Genomic DNA, 18,900 nt, shown 5'->3' with positions numbered 1-18,900 from the left:
AACAATAAATCATTTTATATGAAACTGGATCCAAGAAGTGCTTTCTTAAAGGGGGGGGGCTGAGGAAAATGCAGCCAGGTGGGCGGAGGAGCCGCTTTCTCCCCCGGGATTCTTCAACCCCCCACCAGGCAAAAATCAAACCCTGCCCCTCACAGAATCTAGATGAGTTGTCCTCTCGTGTGAATTGTGGCCTGAAGAATTGCCTCAGTGAGGGGGTGTATTCTGGCCCTTTCCCCAGAGAATTGTAACGGGCTGTTGTGTAAAAGCTGGTCCTGCCAGAGGGCCTATCTCCTGGAGGGTGTGCAGAGCCTTTCCTGGACAGTTTTGGGGTGGGGGGGTGGGGTGCTGGCCCCTAATCTTGGAGAAGACGGATTGGAGCACCTTCCTTATGAGGAGAGGCTGCAGCGTTTGGGACTCTTTAGTTTGGAGAGGAGACGTCTGAGGGGGGATAGGATTGAAGTCTATAAAATTATGCATGGGGTAGAAAATGTTGACAGAGGGAAATTTTTCTCTCTTTCTCGCAATACTAGAACCAGGGGGCATCCATTGAAAATGCTGGGGGGAAGAATTAGGACTAATCAAAGGAAACACTCCTTCACGCAACGTGTGATTGGTGTTTGGAATATGCTGCCACAGGAGGTGGTGGTGGCCACTCACCTGGATAGCTTTAAAAAGGGCTTGGACAGATTGATGGAGGAGAAGTCGATCTCTGGCTACCAATCTTGATCCTCCTTGATCTCAGATTGCAAATGCCTTAGCAGACCAGGTGCTCAGGAGGAGGAGCAGCAGCAGAAGGCCCTTGCTTTCACCTCCTGCATGTGAGCTCCCAAAGGCACCTGGTGGGCCATTGCGAGTAGCAGAATGCTGGACTAGATGGACTCCGGTCTGATCCAGCTGGCTTGTTCTTATGTTCTTAAGACAAGCTGGAAAGGGAGGGGAGAGCACTGGTAAAAGCTTCAGAAATCCTCTGATGGGGACAGGCCAATGAAAGTGTGTGTGGGGGGGGGGGTTGGTAGTTGCTTTGCTATTTACACCCCCTGCTGAGACCTGTATTATGCATCGAAGAAATAGCCATTCTTCAACCCGAGACTGCCCAGACCACAGCAGGGTGGAGTGGTGGAGGTGATGCAGGATTTTTGCCTTTGTGTTCTCCCCTCCCCCCAGTTTTTTTTGGGGGGGCTCCTCTTGGGCCCTCCACAGTTCACTTGTGCCCTTCGCCTTCCCTGCACTGCAGAACATGCACGAGCCAGCGGAAGGACCCCAAGCCCCAACCTTGGCTTCCATCCCCTGCGAGAATGGCTCCCTCGCACTCGCCTGCCTCGAACCGTGAGAAAAGCGCGGTATAAATGTTTTAATAAATAAATAAATTTATTTGTATCGCTGCTTTTCCGCTCAGGAAAAAGCACCTGAAACGCTTCGCAAAGCTATACAGTCACAGAGTACGTGTAAAAAACTTAACCCCGATCAAAATTCTACTGATGGCAGAATTCCCAAAAGAACACTACAAGTAGTCAATACATTTAAAAAGCCAAACACCCCCCCTCCCCCCCAACACACACACAGCAAGCCTGGTAAATAGTCTGTGACCAATGTTTGCACTCTTAAGGGCTGGCTGCTTCTGGAGCTCCAGGAGAAACTGCAAGTCTGGACTGAAGGAACGCAAAACCTCTGCACGGTGCCAGTCACAATATCTCACTATTTGAAAAGTGCTCAGTTACGCCCGTGGTGAAGTTTTCCGTCTCCTTGTCGCTTCCTGGGAAAGAGGGGAGAGAAAGAGGGAGTCAGGAGGGTGGGCTGGGATTTGCCCCTTCCGCTGCGTATTCTTTCTCCAAAGTAGACGGTCCTCTTTCACCAAAGAGGGGGGGTGAAGCCCTCATCAGGCACGCAAGCAAAAGTAGGCTAGAATGAACTGAAGGAAACCTGTGACCTCCTCCAGATCTCTGGCTGTCTGAAGAGCATGACGAGCAGCAGCTAACCCAGACGGCTGCCGGGTTCATTCGCTTCCGTGTCTTCCACCTGCCTTGGCCAGCCCCACCCTCGGCCATTTCCAACCAATTGAGAAAGCGAAGGCCGTCCCCTCCCAAACCTGGCCAAACTTGGGCTGAGTGGACACAGCAGAGCTCCCCAAAAGCGCAGGCAAGAGGTCCTACCCCCTGCGCCCCCCTCCCCCCGGGGCACCTTTTCAAAGAAGCAGTCGATACTCACTGGGTGCTGCAGTGCAGTCCTCCCCTCTTCTCCCTGCAGGGATAGAACCCACGTCAAAGCAGGCAGAGGCCTCCTGAGGTCATCTACTCCCACCCTCTGCAGGGAGGCAGAGTTCCCAAGCCCTGAACTCTGCCTGGCGGCTGCTCCTCCAAACTTTTCCTGAGCAATCTCGAAGGAAGGAAGGAAGGAAGGAAGGAAGGAAGGAAGGAAGGAAGGAAGGAAGGAAGGAAGGAAGGAAGGAAGGAAGGAAGGAAGGAAGGAAGGAAGGAAGGAAGGAAGGAAGGAAGGCCACCCTCCCAGGTGGTGATGCATCTGGCACTCTCTAACTCCTGGGCCAGTAAGAGGCCACCCCCCAGGCAGTGGACCAGCTAATGGTGATTTCTGCAGGGCCTGTAAGACTGAGTTGTTCCACCGGGCCTTTGGAGAGACCAGCTGCTGAGTGTGCCCCCCCCCATTACTTCCTGGGTCTTCAATGTCATCAGGACCCATTACCTCCCCCCCTCCTCCTTTTTAGGAGGGTTAAGCTTAAGTTTTAGTTTAAGTTAGGTTTCGTGAGACGCTTCTGGAAACAATTACTGTTTTAAGTGTGTTTTTGGAAATTATATTCATGCTGATTTTATATATACTGTTTTATGTTGTACACCGCCCAGAGCCCTTTGGGGATGGAGCAGTATATAATAATAATAATAATAATAATAATAATAATAATAATAATAATAATAATAATAAAAATTCACAGCACACTTACTGGTGCAGGAGATGACCCCGACCATTAGCAGAACCACGGCTGCAACCGCCAAGAGGCCCCCCACGATGGGCCACGCGGAGACTGAAATGGGAAAAGGAACAAGTGGGCGAGAGGAATTCCCCTTCTCCTGGATCAGAGCAGAGGCTGATAGGAAGGCTGGGAGGGGCAGGGAAAAGGAACCCACGCAGAACTTGGGCAAGTTTGGAGACTGCAGAGTACACAAAGCAGGGCCTTTTCCACACTGGCACCAGAGGCCAGAACTCCTCCTCCACGCCTTCGACAACACATCCTCCACAACAGCTTTCTTGGCCTGAAATAATAGCTGAGATTTTTTTTATTACACTTCAATTTAATAGTTTTTATACAGTTGTGACGTTTCTTCCTTTAGCCCTTTCTTTTCAAGTCATTGCTTGGATTTAGTAGAAATAGGGACATTCTGCGGTACAGCAGACAGATAGACAGACAGACAGACAGACAGACGGCTTTTCCATGAAGCCCTCCCTACAAGCCATGAATGTAAACTGGAGCTCCGACCCCCCTCCTTCGGGTGAACAGAGCTGCCTGCCTCTCCCTCCTCTGTGTTCAAGCTGAGGATTTTCTCAGCTTTATTTCAAAAAATACACCCAGCCATTGCTGCTGAAAGCCTGCACCGTGGAGAAGGATGCCCCCCCACAGTCCCTCCTGAGGTGACCCCCCCCCAAGACACTCACCAGCCTCCTCCCAGGCCTCCTCCACAGGGCCCTGCAGGCTATCATGTCCCACGTGGCAGCGGTAGCGGGCCCGGTCCTTCGGGTCAATCGTGACGCTGATCCAGGTATGGTAAGTCCCGTCCGAGTTGGGGACCACCCCCCCGTGGAAAGTGTCCTGCTGCCAGACCTCTCCGTCCTTCTTCCAGGTGACCTCAATCTCCTTGGGGTAGAAGCCATGGGCCCGGCAGGTGAGGGTTTCCAAGCCGTCGTAGCCCTCCTTGCGCCCCACCCTCACCACGGGAGGCTCTGTGAAGGCAAGGGCAGTGGGGGTGTGTGAATGCCATCCCTTCCCAGTGGTGGTCAGTTGTGCAGCGGTAAACCAACCCCCCCCCCCCCCGCCAGACCTCAGTGAACACAACCTCCCTTTGAAGCATCCTGGGGAGGGGAATGACCAGCTGGCAGCATTGAGAAGGCCCGCATAGATGGGCCTATGAACTGCCCAAGGCGCCCCCCCTCCATTATTTGGTGGAAAGCAGAAGGGAATCCTCCTGACAAGCCCATGAGACTGGTGACTCAAATGGGGGGTGGGGTTTAGGAGGCAGGACATCAGGGCAAGGTCAATATGCCCCCCCCCTCCGTATCTGCCATCTGAAAGTGGGCAGCCCGGCCTTCGGGTCTGATCTGTCCACGCAGCTGAAAGCAGGGGTACCGTCTGCCCTGCAATGAATTCAGCTGCTGCAAGTCTAAGGCTGCTCAATTTAGAGTATCCCTTAAGGGAGAAGTTGTGCATTTGAATGTTGCTTTGGATTTTTTACACAAAATAAATTAGGTTTATTTTCAATCCCTGCAACCAGAAGACGGGCAGATACACGAGAAAAGTTATAATTTACCTTTGTCTCTAGTGCGCTCATTTTCCATTTGCAAACAAATGGGGCAATAAACAAACATGCAGTTTTCCTGCCCCTTGTAGCTGTGGCATGGATGCAGACACTCCCAAAGGTGTATACTCCCTTCCCCCCCCCCCCCTCCACTGTGGTTCAGCCTTGGCATAGCGTGACACAGAGGCGTAGCTAGACCAGAGCGCGCCCGGTGCACACTCTGGCTTTTGCGCCCACCCCGCCCCCCCACTTACTTCTAGGAGAGGAGCAGGCCGGAGAAGAAGGTCGGAAGCCTGCCCGCATTGCCTGAGCCTGGTGGGAACTACATTTCCCAGGAACCCCTGGGAAATGTAGTTCCCACCAGGCCCAGACAACGCAGGCAGGCTTCTGGCCTGCTCCATTCCTAAAAGTAAGAGGGGTGGTGCGCCGCAAGGGGGATTTTTCCGCCCCCCCATGTGATTAGAAATGGTACACCCAGTGCGTCACGCACCCCCCTGTCCTCTGGTGGCTTCACCACTGGCATGCCCCCCCCCCCCCGCCGCCGCTGCCGCCCTTGTTCCCTCTCTGCTCACCTTTTCGCAGCAGGGTGTCCTTCCCAAAGTCCAGGTACTTTTGCAGCCATTCCACGCAGCGCCCCTCCACAAAGTTCCTGCGCCCTTCGGTCCAGACTCTGTCGGCGTCCCACCTCCGCTTGGTCACCTGGGCCCGGCTGTTGGCTGCTGTCCAGGTGAGGGTCTCTTTGTCCAAGCTGAGGTAGTCCTTGCCATCGTAGGCAAACTGGGAATAGCCCCTTTTGTGCCCCTCCTTGCTCAGTTCACAGCCGTGCATCCACTGCCAGGTGTGGAATCCTGCATGAGGCAGCCCAAGTGACACGAGGCGGTGGCTGGGGGTCAGGTCTCCCACCCCTCTGCTCTCACGGGAGGGGGCCCGTGGTCTCTCACCCCACTTTCAGGATGAGGAAAGAGAAGGGGGAGATAGTCAAGGGCCAGAGACCCCTGAGCTAGAGCAAAAAGTCGTTGTTGTTATTTTACTTATATGCCACCTGTCTCCAAAGTGGTCTCAGGGCAGGTGACAGAAAACCCAATTTAAGCCCCCCACCCACTCCGGTCCTTGCTGTAGTAAAGTGCGGTTTCGCAAACACCGCAGCTGTAAGCCTTCCTGTTTCCTGTTATGTTGTTAAAATAGTGTAACCGTGACAAAATGGCTCCCACACAAAGAATCTGCCCATGAGCCAGCCCAGTTCTTCCAGCAACTGGTGTGGGACAACCCCCACCCCCACCCCCCAGCAAAGGGAAGGTGCCCAGTGCATTTTGGAGGGGGGGGTGTCTTCTGGAGGTCCGCCTGTTCTTCTGCCCACCAAGGCACTCCTTTGCCAGCTGAGCCACAACCATCTACTCTGCTGGGGGGGGGGGGGATTGCCAGCTGATCCTTGCGTGTATCTTCCATGCCTGTAATAAGCTGAAAAATAACCCCCCCCCTTTCCTGACCACCAGCAGAAGCACAGGTGTGTCCGCCCCCCTCTCTCCAGGGGAGGCCTCCTTGCTCCTTCCTTGCCCCTGGCTGGCAGCCTGAGGGAGGGTGGGGGGAAAGGGGGGCTGCGAAGGGAGTGCCCCTCCAGGGGGGGCGGGGGCGGGGGAGTGTGCCCCCCTCCCTCCCACCCACCCACCCACCCACCTACGCACTCACCGCGGCTCTGGTTGTGGCGATTCCAGAGGCTGACGCGGAAGAAGAGCTCCCAGTTGCGGGAGAGCTGCGTCTGCCAGTGCCAGTAGCGGGGGTCGTCCCTCTCGACCTCCTGGATCCAGGGCGTCTGCGGCACGTCCCGCCGGGTCTGGCTGTCGTACAGCACGAAGCGCTCGTCGTCCAGGTAGCCCACGATGACGAACTCCGGCAGCCCCCGGCCCGCCTCCGACACCCCCGTGAAGAAGTAGCGCAGCGAGTGCGCAGAAGAGCCTGCTGCGGGGGCGGGGAGGGGGGGGGGAGAACCACACGGCAAGGTGGGCGGCGGCGGCGGCACCCCCTGGAGCGAAGCCTGCCCCCCCCGCCCCCCGCCGGGCGCGACGCCCCCTTGCTCGCCCGGGCCGGCCAGTCACGCGCCGGACGCCCGGAAGGGCTCCTCCAAGGAGCAGCAGGTGCCGCCGCCGGGCCAGGGGCGCCCTCCCAGGAAGCCCCCCCCCCCGCGCCCCCGTCCTTCGGGGGACGTTTCAAGCAGCCGGGCGGGGGGGGCACCCTGCCCGCCCCAAAGGAGGAGGGGGCGCCGGACGCGCCAGCCTGGCAGGGCCGGCCGCGCTCGCTCGCCTCGCGCACTCACCCGCGCAGCAGCCGCGCCCCAGCAGCAGCAGCAGCAGCCCCCCCGCGGCACACAGCGCCCACCCCCAGCCCCAGCAGCCCCCCCGCGGCGGGGGGAGGCGGAGGCGGCGGCGCATCTCCCCCGGGGAGTCCCCGCCCGCTGGGTGGGTGCGCGGCGGGCAGGCAGGCAGGCAGTCCTGGGCGGGGCTCTCCTGCCGCCCCTGGCCCCGCCCCCGCCCCCGCTCGGGGACGCCGCGCCAGCCTATCAGAGCCCCGGGACGGGGAAGTCCTCGCAGGGCTAGCCCCGCCCCCTGGGAGGCGACGACGATGACGCGGAGGAGGGGTCGCCTGGGGGACACCCTGTCTGCGCCTTGGCCGCGGGCGGGCCACCAATCAGCTGGCGGCCTGAGGCACCCCCCGCTCCCTGATTGGCCGGAGCCCTCCGCCCCGCTGGGGAAAACAGGCAGTCGCCGCCGACTGAGGACAGCGGGCGGGGGAAGAGCCGGAGCCCAGGAGGACCCCTCCCCACGAGCACCGGCCCTGAAGGTCGCAGTGGACGCTGGCGGGGGGGGAGGGGTTAGGGGTGCGGGGGGGGGGTTGCAGGAAGTAAAAGGCCCCCCATTTCCTTGCTCCACCCCCGCTGGACCCCGGCCAGACGCCCACCACGGGCCAGCCAAGAAGAGGCCCTCCCCCCCCCACCCCGCGGACCTCGAGTGGGGAACTGGGGGGGGGGGGGCGTCAGACACGTTTGAAAAAGAGCGGGAAGTCGCCGGGACGAGGCTCGCCTGCATGGAGGGAGGGAGCAGCGGGACGTCTCCGAGGGGCCTCCCTGTCTGGTCATGTGCCGCGACCCCCACCCCCACCCCCACCCCCACACCCGCTCCAGCCCCCCAGCGCAGCAGCACCCTCAGCCACGCAGGGGCGGCCTTGGAGCCTCCTGGGGGTGGGCCTGGGTGCTGCTCCATGATCCCAGGCCTGGCGGTCCTGCAGGAAGGGGCGGGTGGGGGGGGGGGGGGCTCTGCCTACCGGCTGCCCCTGGCAAAAAGAGCTGGAAATCCCAGAAGAGCCCGGGGCAAGAAGGCGCCTCTTTTCCTCGTGCGTGTGGCCAGCCGCTGGGAGGGTCTCTCCCCTCCTGCAGCCCCCTGTGGGCACCTGTTGGGTGGAAGATTTCGGGGGGGGGGGGTTGTGCTGGCTTATTATACCACATATGGTGGTCCCGGGGAGACGTTCACCTCAGCTGCGCCTCTGTGTGTGTGTGTGTGTGTGTGGTTCTTTTTTTGGGGGGGGGACACTTGGGGGGGGTCTGGCTGCCGTTGACAAAAAGAGTTGAAAATCACAGAGGAATCAAGAGGAAGATTCCTGTTGGGGCAGCAGCGGAAAGAGGCTCTATGAAGCGGGGGTGGGCTGTCATTTGGGGGTGTCCAGGCCCAAATGTAGGCCCTGTGGGGTTACTGACTTCCAGGGCAGGGAAAAGCGCCGCGGGCCTAGGATGCCAAGGGGGGTGGTCCTGGGGACTCTGTAGCCTCAGCTCAGCCTTTGTGTTTCTTTGCTGGGGAGGTTCAGACACATTGGAGGGGTCTGGCTGCTGCTGACAAGAAAATCACAGAAGAATCTAGGCTGGGGTAGGGAACCTGCGGCTCTCCAGATGTTCAGGGACTACAATTCCCATCAGCCCCTGCCAGCATGGCAAATTGGCCATGCTGAAAGGGGCTGATGGGAATTGTAGTTCCTGAACATCTGGAGAGCCGCAGGTTCCCTACCTCTGATAGAAGGAGATGCTGGTTGGGGGGCTTCAGTGGGGCGAGCTGCTGGAAGGGGAGCCTGCCAGCTGGGAGAGAACGGTCTTTCTGAGGTCCCGCTCCCCGAATGCAGGCCTGTGGGGTTGAGGACTTCCAGAGGGTGAGCTGAGGTGCCCTATTTATGATACCAGGTCTGGTGAACCTGGACAGGTGCTTGTCTCAGGTGCACCCTTGTGTTTTTCGGGGGGGGGGGAGTTCAGATATTTTGGAGGCATCTGAAAAAGCTGAGGATCACAGAGGGATCTATGGAAGATTCCTGCTTGGGGTGGGGGGGTGGGGGTGGCAGAAGACCCTCTGCCAAGACAGACAGCTTTCCTGCCCCGGCCCAGCACGAGATACATTAGTTAGTGGCCTGGAGGTGGGCACTTGGCCTCCCTTACCAGTGTCTACAATTGTGAGCAATAATGGGCAAATTTTGTATGCTGATTTTGTATGTTTATTTTATGCCAATAAAGGCTTGTGACTTGGCCTCCCTTGCGGGGCTGCACTTTAGGGCGGGCGCGGCACAGTCCAGCCCCGCAGAGTAGGCTCCACAAGCCCTGCGGAAAGGCATGCAGGAGGCGGCGCTGACGCCAGCTGTCGCCCCGCCGAGTGACCAATGAGCGAGCCCATCCGGACGAGAGAGGCGGCGCCCGGGGACTCGGACCAATAGGGAAAGGGGGACGGCCCACTCCCGGCTTGTGTTTGTTTACGGGAGAGGAGGGGGCGTGGCGGAGAGCGCCTGCCCAATCAGCAGCGGCCTCTCTTCCGCCGTCGGGGTCTGCGGGGCGAGCCGTTGCGCTCGAGGAGCGGATTGGCCGGCAGGGCGCGCGCCTGGGCATGGGGCGTGGCCGAGCGCCGTCGGGGCCGCCCGTTAACCGGTGCTGAGGCGGCTCCGCGCTCCTTCCTTCCTTCCTTCCTTCCTTCCGCTTCCGCCGCCGGGCCAGACCATGACGGCCCCCGGAGCGCCCGCTGGGCCGCCGCCGCCAGGGAAGGTGCTGGGGCTGCCGGGGGGCGGCGCACAGGTGAGAGCGGCGCCCGCGGGACCCTCACAGGCCCGGGGGGGGAGGGAGGGAGGGGGGCTGCCCCTCCTGCTCCCCTTGCGCCGCCGGACCCCCCCCCGGTCGCCCCGCAGCCCTGTGAAGGGGGGGTCCCCAGAGAGAGGCCGGGCTGGCCCCTCCCTCGGGCGTGTGTGTGGGGGGGGTCGGGGGTCGTCCTTCTCGCCCGGAAGTCCGCTCTCATCCTTAGGCGGCGGCGTCCCGGGGGGGGGGGGGCTGCTGTCTCGGGGCCCGTGGCCTGGGAGTCTCACTTCCTGCCTGGCCGGCTCCCCCCTCCCTCCTGGCCCTCGGGGGGAGGGGGTGGGGGTGACCTGCCCCGCCAGAGGAGGGGGCTCCCCGCTGGGCGAGGGGCCGGCCGAGGGGGGGGGAGGAGGAGCCCAGCCCGCCCGCCCGCCTCTTGCTGCCCGGGCCGGTGGAGGAGGCAGCCGGCCTGCTCGGGGAGGTCCTCCATGGCTGCAGCGCATTTGCGGACTTCCTGGGTGGTTCCCGGCTTGCGGGGCGGAGGGGGCAGGCGGAGAGAGGCTCCCTCGTGTCCGGGCGAGAGCGGGGGCCCCTGACCACGGAGGCGGTGGGGCGCAAAGCGGCAGCAGCAGCCCCACCCCTCGGTCCTGCCCCCTCCCCCCCAGTCGGCGCAGGGGCTGGAGTGGGTCTTCCAAGGGTGCACCTGCGGTGCGAGCAGGTGGGCAGGAGGACTCTCTGTGCAGTCGGCGAGAGCGGAAGCCGTGAAAGGGGGGGGGGGCGCCCTAGGATGCCCAGTCTTTGCGGCCTCAGACCTATTGCGCTGCCGATTAGACCCCTCCTGCTGTTCAGTGATGCGCTTGACACCCCCTGCCCACATTGCGTCTCACGTACAAACTTGGTAAAGAAATAATAAAGCATGAATAAACAATACAGAAAACAAATGATGATGATGATGGACTGGTCACTGCTGTGCTCAAACACACACACACACACACACACACACCCAAGTGCATGAAAATGTTCTGGCCACAGGCCTGGACAAGAAGGGGACGTGTATTTCCCCCCCCCAGCCGGATTGTAGAAGAGTCTAGAGCAGGGGTCTGCAACCTGCGGCTCTCCAGATGTTCCTGGACTACAAATCCCATCAGCCCCTGCCACCATGACCAATTGGCTTGGCTTCCCTCAAGCAGGGGTCTGCAACCTACGGCTCTCCAGATGTTCATGGACTTCAATTCCCATCAGCCCCTGCCAGCATGGTCAATTGGCCATGGGAATTGTAGTCCAAGAACATCTGGAGAGCCGCAGGTTGCAGACCCCTGCTCTAGAGGTACGCCTGGCCAAAGGAGGCCCCATGCCTTGGGGACTGCAACGGAGCACCTTCATCTGCCCAGGGATACTCCTCATGAAGTCTCCTGCGCAATGAATGCAGCCTGCTTCCGACTCCGCTGAACCTCCTTGGCTCAGGAGGGTGTGGCTGTTCCCTTCTTCCTTGCACCAAAAGTGCTGGAATTGCTGCAGACCAGACTGATAAAGGGATAAACGGGGGAAGAGATGTTTTCTCCTGGCCTGTTAACAGCCTGAGTGACTCCTCTGTGGGGCCAGCGACAGCACCTTTCCAGCAGCATGGAGGAGATCCTGTACTTGTCTGTATTGCCGTAGCAAAGCTGACGTGTGTGCTAGTTACGCATGATGGTGTGCGTACATTCAGTGCCACAGAAGTGTCATTGCTGTGAATTTGGCGCATTCAAAGCAGGTACAGCTGCACTTTGCCAACTTCCTGTTGACTTCGTGGCAGGAGGAGAGAAACTGGAAGGCCGCATTACTAGTAAATAGGACCCGTTTCTAGTAAAATAATCTGATTCGGTTTGGTGGGTTCAAAGGCCATGTATTGTGTGTGCCCTTGGGTGAATTTTGGAAGCTAGGTGGGGTTGGCATTGATGCAGGTGCTGCTCCTGAGAGGGAACATGGCAGGCTTCGGGTATCCCTGTCCTAGTTTTTGAGCCGCTGGAGAGAAGAACTTAATAGGTGAGGAGGGGTCCCCTCTCCAAGTCAACCTGCCCCCAGGTGGGCAGTGCGGGTGACTTCATGGTTCCTCTGCGGTAGCTCACATGACCGCCATCCTTCCAGGGTTTGGAGGAGGGTGACCCTCTGGCTGGTGTTGACAACATTAGTCACCAGTGGTGAGTCTTGAGGGTCTGTTATGTTACGCTGCTGACCTTCGGTGGGGCAGAGATTGGAAGAGTGCTTATCTCATCAAAGAGTTTGTGCCTTCTCTTAAGTCAGCACGAGTATTCCACGTAAAATAAAAGGGATCTTTTGTAGGCTGGATTATTTATTTTGTTCTTCAGGGGATCTGTGTGCTGCCTCTCCCAACGTCCTGCATTCCCCTCTCCCCCACCCCCACCATCGCTGGGTCTCTGTGCTGCAGGGGAAGACCTAAGAATAGTCCCTGCACAACAACGAGCTTCCTGCTTTGCTGCGTAGCGCACGGAGAGCTCTTTCTGCCAAAGGCCAGCAGTTATGTAACCGGATAACTTGGCGGCATTTTTCATAGCCGTTGCAACCTCACTTCCTGACTGCTCATTTGCATGCAAGTTATCTGTTTCTGTGGTCTTTGCATAGGATGCCCACCAGGTGTTGTTGAGAAGGAAAGCGTGTGTGTGTGCGTGTGCACGCGCATGCAGTAAGAAGCTGTCTGCAGCACATGTTGGTGGGGGTGGGGAAGGTGCCTTATACGACTGGATCAGGGGTCTGCAACCTGCGGCTCTCCAGATGTTCATGGCCTACAATTCCCAATTGGCCATGCTGGCAGGGGCTGATGGGAATTGTAGTCCATGAACATCTGGAGGTTGCAGACCCTTGGACTGGATCCTGCCTAAAGATGCCCCCCCCCCCAATGCCTTGTCTAGATTAACTATCAATTATCTTGGAGGTCTGCTAGATAATTTCAGACTGGACTGTGAAGACAAGAGTCTAGAGCAGGGGTAGGGAACCTGCAGCTCTCCAGATGTTCAGGAACTACAATTCCCATCAGCCTCTGTCAGCATGGCCAATTGGCCATGCTGGTAGGGGCTGATGGGAATTGTAGTTCCTGAACATCTGGAGAGCCGCAGGTTCCCTACCCCTGGTCTAGAGCCAGTTCACCAGCTGTGGCCCTCGCGGGGCCTGCGTCATCTGGAGCATCACCCTCCAAGGAGAACTTGTGGAAGGGGGTGGGGAGGGAAGCAGAGTGGGGGGGGGGCGCGCCCTCAAGCAGAGGCTGGTCTAGATACAGGCTCACTTTCCAGTCTCTGCCCCTTTCTGGGTTTCTTATCACATCTACTGAACCCGAGTCACTCACCAGGAGCTCCGCCTCTGTTGCAGGAGAGTACGCGGATTGTGAGGCTGAAGATCATAGCTGGGATAGACCTGGTCAAGAAGGATATATTGGGAACGAGGTAAGTGGGCCTTTTCTGGGCAGAAGCCCAGCCGGGTCCCCCCCGAACCTCTTTTAGCAGTGCTGGGAAACAGGTGAGTGGCCCAGAGTGCAAAAGCCCCTGGGATGCCTTGCCTAGCGAGCGATCAGCTTAGCGTGATGTCGCCTGCAAGCTGTTGGGGGGCGGGGAGGTGGCCTTTCATGTGGTTGTCGTCTTGGTAGCCCATCTCTGTCTGCAGGCGGGATAGAACGGGCCGGCTGAGTCCAGTGGGCACAGGATGTGGCTGGCCTCTGGTCCCCCCCCCTCGGCATTCTGGGTCCCAAAACTGTGTTTGGCTTTTTCCCGGAAGGCCGGGGTGAGTCCCTTTCCCAGCCACACCAGCGGAGGTGCCTGGGAGCTGGCTCAGGAGGGGAATGTTGGTTCACCTGATTCACGGCTGGCTCACGCCAACTACGTGTCCTGCAAGATTGCTGCCAGCTGCCAGAGAGGGCTATGGTCGTCATGCCCAGTTTGGGGAGACATCCAAGAGGCATCAGGCTGTCACTGTTGGGATCAGGATGCTTGAATGAATGACTGCCACCTTCTCAGGTTCGGCAGGTTTGCCCTGTGGTTGTGGCCAGATTCCCACATGTGGGGTTGGTGAACTGGCGTCCCTTGGGATCCCTCCTCCTCCTTTTTAAATCAAGGGTGCCTGGTGATGGTGAGGAAACGGGCTTTGTCTTGGGGATGAAGCAGCCTGTCCAGAGGCTCAGCCTGCTTAATTTCTGCCTGTGTGGGCTGAGATCAGCCTGAATTTGCTGTGAACTTGGCCAATTCAAAGCAGGTACAGCTGCATTTTGCCATCTTCCTGTTGACTTCGTGGCAGGAGGAGAGAAACTGGAAGGCTGCATTTCTAGTAAATAGGACCCATTTCTAGTAAAATAATCTGTTTTGGTGTGGTGGGTTCAAAGGCTATGTATTGCGTGTGCCCTTGGGTGAATTTTGGAAGCTAGGTGGGGTTGGCATTGATGCAGGTTCTGCTCCTGAGAGGGAACATGGCAGGCTTCGGGTATCCCTGTCCTAGTTATTGAGCGGCTGAAGGGAAATCTGAAGAATCTTCCCCCCTCTCCCCCCAGTACCTGATTATAAGTCGCACTCCTTCCCTCTTCTGCGTGGCAACATCCAAATCGAGTAGAGGGCTGCTTAATTTCTTGCCCTCTTTTCTCTCTTGGTAGTGAAGAAGCTAACTTGGGTTCTGTTTGGCACGGCGCTTGTCCCATTTGAGGCACAGCGTGGCAGAAATCTTGCAGGGCCGGCTCTTAAGCCGCACGGTTCCCAAGTGGCCGGCGAGCCGCCTTCTCTCTTTGCGTTTGTCTCCTTCTGCACAGTGACCCGTATGTGAAAGTGACCGTCTATGACTCAGCGCACGGCATCCTCACCACTGCTCAAACCAGGACTGTCAAGAAGGTAAGGAGGCTTCGCACACTTTCCTGGAAGCATGTCAGTGACTTGAAGGCCGCTGGACTCCTCTGGAGGCGGCAAGTAGAGAGGCACAGCAGGAGGGCAGTCGTTGGCTCGGGATCGCCAGAACGTGGCCCGCCAACGAGGAGCATTCCTGTCTGGGTCTTTGGGACGGTGGCAATGAGCTGTCTTCAGTCCAGAGACTTACATCAGTGGGGCTGGCTTCTTGTGGGAGAACCGAGGGTGCTGCTCTTCTTACTCTTGGTAGTTGTGCAGTTCAGGACAGAGGGCCAAGTGCAGGGCAGATGCTCTCGCCTGGGGATTGGCTTTCTCTGGGACTGCTTTGAGGTCCTGTTCTGAAGCACTGGTGTGTCATCTGGAGCCGGCAGCAGGACTCTGTGGTCTGGGGCAGCCAAGCTAACGCAGCTCTCTGCTTTTGGAACAGAGCCGGCCCAGACCACTGCTCAGTGGCCCAGGGACACCTTTCTGCCTGTCGCAGCAGATGATTCTGGCAAAGTGAGCCAGTCAGTTTCATCTTATAATTTGTTCTCTTTTGCTTTCAGACCTTGGACCCAAAGTGGAATGAAGAATTTTTCTTCCGGGTTAGTGACTTTATTGCTTGCGAACAGGCCTTGGTCCGTTGTGCTCCTGTTGAAATTAATATCTCTTCAGCAGCAGTGGCGTAGGAGGTTAAGAGCTCCTGTATCTAATCTGGAGGAACCGGGTTTGATTCCCAGCTCTGCCGCCTGAGCTGTGGAGGCTTCTCTGGGGAATTCAGATTAGCCTGTGCACTCCCACACACGCCAGCTGGGTGACCTTGGGCTAGTCACAGCTTCTCGGAGCTCTCTCAGCCCACCTACCTCACAGGGTGTTTGTTGTGAGGGGGGAAGGGCAAGGAGATTGTCAGCCCCTTTGAGTCTCCTGCAGGAGAGAAAGGGGGGATATAAATCCAAACTCTTCTTCTTCTTCTTCTTTTTCTTCAAACCGTACAGCATATGAGGATGTTTCACCATTACCTACATCTCCTTTTCTGGCAAAATCTGCTAACAGGTATTTTTACCATTACTTTTTCTAGGTCAATCCTCAGAGGCACCGGATGTTCCTGGAAGTATTTGATGAGAACCGCTTGGTAGGTCTTTCTCTGTGTGTTTTTTCTTTTTCTTTTTTTTTTTGGGGGGGGGGGGGGTTGCTAAAAGGGTTTTGCCTTGATCTGGATGTTGGATACGTTGCCAAGTGCAGTCACTCACCTGCCAGCTAGTGCATCTGGGAATTCCCTCCAAAGAAGGAGACTCCACCACACTCCGAGGCAGTGAATTCCACTGTCAAACAGCCCTGACAGTCAGGAAGTTCTTCTTAATGTTTAGGTGGAATCTCTTTTCCTGCACCTTGAACCAGCAGAAAACAATCTTGCTCCCTCTTCGACATGGCATCCCTTCAAATATTTAAACATAGTTATCATGTCCGCCCCCCCCCCCCTTAACCTTCTCTTCACCAGACTAAACATCCCCAGCTCCCTAAGGCTCTCTTCATAGGGGATGGACTCCAGACCTTTGACCATTTTGGTTGCCCTCCTCTGGACCCGTTCCAGCATGTCAATATCCTTCTTGAATTGTGGTGCCCAGAACTGTACACAATATTCCAGGTGAGGTCTGGCCAAAGAGTTCCCATTGTCCATAGGACAAAATTCAGCTGTGGAGGCCCGCGCATAAAGCAGCCAAATGCAACACGCTGCCCTTTCTAAGATGTGCGCTGTGTGTCTCGGTGTGTGTGTACGTGTGGTTTTTAAAAAACTGGACCTGATTGTCTTTGCCGTGAAGCCTGTCCATCTCTGCGGAATGGAAGAGCTAATTTCTCGGTGCCGTTTTCTTTAAGGCGGATCCGCTTGCCGTTTCTGGAGCCCTGCCATAGCTGAAGCTCCTTGCTCTTTGATTTACGTACGAGGCGCTCTCTCAGATTTCTGTCACGATTACTCTTTCAAAACCGAGCCCTGGATTTGATAATTGTGTGGAACTTGATTCCCGCGAACTTCCTGTGACTCTAAAAATATTAAGAGGCTCCCTCTCCTCCCGCAGAGAGCGGAGGGCCAGCTTCAGCTGCCGCTGCTCTGTGACAAACGGCTGCTGAGTGAGTTCTCTCCGCCGCAGCCCCAACGCCTGTGAGAGCGGCCAGCCGGCCAGCCTGGGTGAGCTTTACAAGGCACTTACATTGAAGTGCTTAGTAGGCAAAAGCACTCTTTGCTCCAAGAAGACCAGAAACCGCGGGGTGGGAGCGCTGTGCTGATTCCAGGAAGCGTTCTAAGATACCGACGGCTCCTGCGTTCCCTGCTGGCTCCCTTTAATAGACGGCAGATCAGCCGGAGGGAGGGAGACTCGGGGCAGCAGCTTCCCACTCTAGCGGGAGAAGCTCTCTGAGCTTTCCGTGTGGCCATGAGGACAAATGGCGCAGCAGCTGAGACTGCATTTTGTGGCCCAGAGAAGTTGCACGGATCCATCACCAGCGAGTGTCGGACACAGTTCGGATCCTGAGCACCTCAAGAGGCCTGGCCCTGACTCCATACGCCCAGGGCTGGATCCCAAGCGGCACCCCTCCGGTGCTGGAACCCTGCAGGGAACAAACCCACAGCCGGTTGGGTCCCCAAGTCCAAAGAAGAGCTCCTCACTGAAGATTTCCTTGCAACCTTCCCGGCGGCACGGATCTTCCCAACCTGCGGCTTCTGAGGACCCCCCTTCCTGGACTGGCACCAGGACAAAAGGGGGCTGCGGGAGCAGGCAGGTGCTGGATCTGCAGCCCGACGATGCCACCTTCAGTGGGGTCTTGGCCAGCGACCCTGGCGCCTGCAGCAGTGCGGGCAGTGACTACGGGTCTTGCACCAGCACCACCAGCGAGGGAGGCTCGTACAGCAGCGGCATCCTCAGCGACACCAGCAACTGCCCCTTTTCCTTGGGGGAGGGCTGGGCGCTCTCTGGCCCCACAGCTTCTGGGGGTCCTGCCGGCAGGTCTCGCCTCTCTACAGGTAGACCCGGGCGGGTGTCGTCGAGCCAAAACAGCTTTGACCTGGAAGATGCAGGAAGCCCAGCCCAGCCGCTGGAGGACGTGCGGGGGACGGCGGTTCCGCTGCGCCGTTGTTCCTCCCTGGTGATTTTCCCAAGGAGCCCTTCAGACACCCCACCGATGTCTCCGACGTCTCCCCTGCCGAGCAGGCGGCCCTTTTGGGTGTCTCCTCGAGAGCAGGGGCCCAGTGAAGACGGACCTGAGGCCCGGAGGTCCCTCTCCACGGTCGTCAACGGCCTTCGCCTCTCTCCAAGCACCGGTCCTGCCGGTGAAATGAGAGACGCTCGGCAGCTCTGTGCGAATAGCTCCTGGTGGGAGAGACCCTCGGCCGTGGAAGACGGCATCCCCAAGGGGGGTTCCTGCATTTCATTTCATTTCTCCCACGGGTTGCCAGCCGAAGGATGGGGGCCGGCTCCTCCTGCACCCGCCGCTGCTGAGGACTCTCTAGTGGGACCTGTGTGCAGCTCCTCAGCAAAGGAGCCCACTAGCCCCAGTGGCAGGCGGGGGAGCCCATCGGCCCGCCAGAGCAGGGGGCCCCCCGGCCTGCAGAGGAGCCTGTCTCTGGGGTCCACGCAGGCTCGCCTGCACTACAGCTCCGAGGCCAGAGCCCCCCACATACACGTCCAGTTTGGGGCTGAGCGAGGGGCAGCCCCCGAGGGGAGGCCCCCCAGGCAGGCGTTCTGTAGGGAGAGCTTGAGGCTGCCTGTCAAGGTGAGTGCCTCTTTCTCAGAGAACGACCTCTCCGGGTGCTGCAAGGAGGGGCTACGTGGAGCTGCTCTCGGGGGTGCAGAATATTGGGGAGCGGTCAGCCTTTTTTGCCGGACGGGGTGAAACGGTCAGCCTTTTCGGTGCCTTTGTGGCTGAGCCCCAGGGAAGTGGTCATCTGCTGCTTCTGGGGAAGCCGGCTGAGGTTTCTTCGCTGCCCACACAAGGAAACGGAGGTTCCTGGATAACCAGGGTTGATTCCCTGTTCCTTTCCATGAGCAGCGGAGTCTTATCTGGTGAACCGGATTTTTCCCCCACTCCTTTCTGGGTGACCTTGGGCTAGTCACAGTTCTTGGGAGCTCTCTCAGTCCCACCTAGCTCGCAAGGTGTCCAGTGTAGAGAAGCCCCTTTGAGCCTCCTTGCTGGAGAGAAAGGTGGGGGAGGTGTAAATCCAAACTCTTCTTCTGCGCCCTGCCGGCTCTTTGATTCCAGACTGGCAGCATTTTTGAAAACGGACTGTTCTTAGGCAAAGTGGATTTGTGCTTGCAAAGAATGTTCTCGGATCAGCTTCCTCAGGCGGCTGCTGCTTGTTATGGGTGGAAGGGAACGAGAAGAAATTTTGGGTACTGTCAGGATAAGTCTGGGCCGTTGGTCTCTTGAAGGCATTTGACTATGGATCAAC

The 18,900-nt window shown here is 58.1% G+C and overlaps 2 protein-coding genes across 3 annotated transcripts in view; one reads left to right on the top strand and one right to left on the bottom strand.

Moving 5' to 3' along the window:
- Positions 1-1,349: 1,349 nt before the first annotated feature.
- On the bottom strand, positions 1,350-7,008 carry LOC125424436 (class I histocompatibility antigen, F10 alpha chain-like). 2 transcript variants are annotated; one of them, XM_048481663.1, is made up of 7 exons: positions 6,832-7,008; positions 6,207-6,476; positions 5,093-5,368; positions 3,664-3,948; positions 2,954-3,034; positions 2,206-2,238; positions 1,350-1,753 (listed from the first exon to the last, which is right to left on the bottom strand). In XM_048481663.1, the coding sequence occupies exons 1-7, from the start codon at positions 6,944-6,946 to the stop codon at positions 1,683-1,685; spliced, it is 1,131 nt and encodes a 376-aa protein (XP_048337620.1). In that variant the 5' UTR covers positions 6,947-7,008; the 3' UTR covers positions 1,350-1,682. The 2 variants fall into 2 exon arrangements, with proteins under 2 accessions (XP_048337620.1, XP_048337621.1); XM_048481664.1 differs by having other exon boundaries at positions 6,207-6,473.
- A 2,391-nt stretch (positions 7,009-9,399) lies between these two features.
- Positions 9,400-18,900, top strand: part of NEDD4 (NEDD4 E3 ubiquitin protein ligase) — a 32,036-nt gene continuing 22,535 nt past the window's right edge. The window contains exons 1-5 of the mRNA XM_048482112.1: positions 9,400-9,612; positions 12,970-13,043; positions 14,390-14,468; positions 15,026-15,064; positions 15,538-15,591. Of these exons, the coding sequence (XP_048338069.1) occupies positions 9,538-9,612; positions 12,970-13,043; positions 14,390-14,468; positions 15,026-15,064; positions 15,538-15,591 (321 nt within the window). The 5' untranslated portion in view covers positions 9,400-9,537. The remainder of the gene's footprint in view (positions 9,613-12,969; positions 13,044-14,389; positions 14,469-15,025; positions 15,065-15,537; positions 15,592-18,900) is intronic.

This window comes from Sphaerodactylus townsendi, linkage group LG17 (assembly GCF_021028975.2).
Source record: "Sphaerodactylus townsendi isolate TG3544 linkage group LG17, MPM_Stown_v2.3, whole genome shotgun sequence".
In the NCBI taxonomy this organism is placed as follows: Eukaryota; Metazoa; Chordata; class Lepidosauria; order Squamata; family Sphaerodactylidae; genus Sphaerodactylus; species Sphaerodactylus townsendi.
Note: the sequence above shows the minus strand (reverse complement) of the source record. Positions and strands in the feature narration are given on the sequence as shown.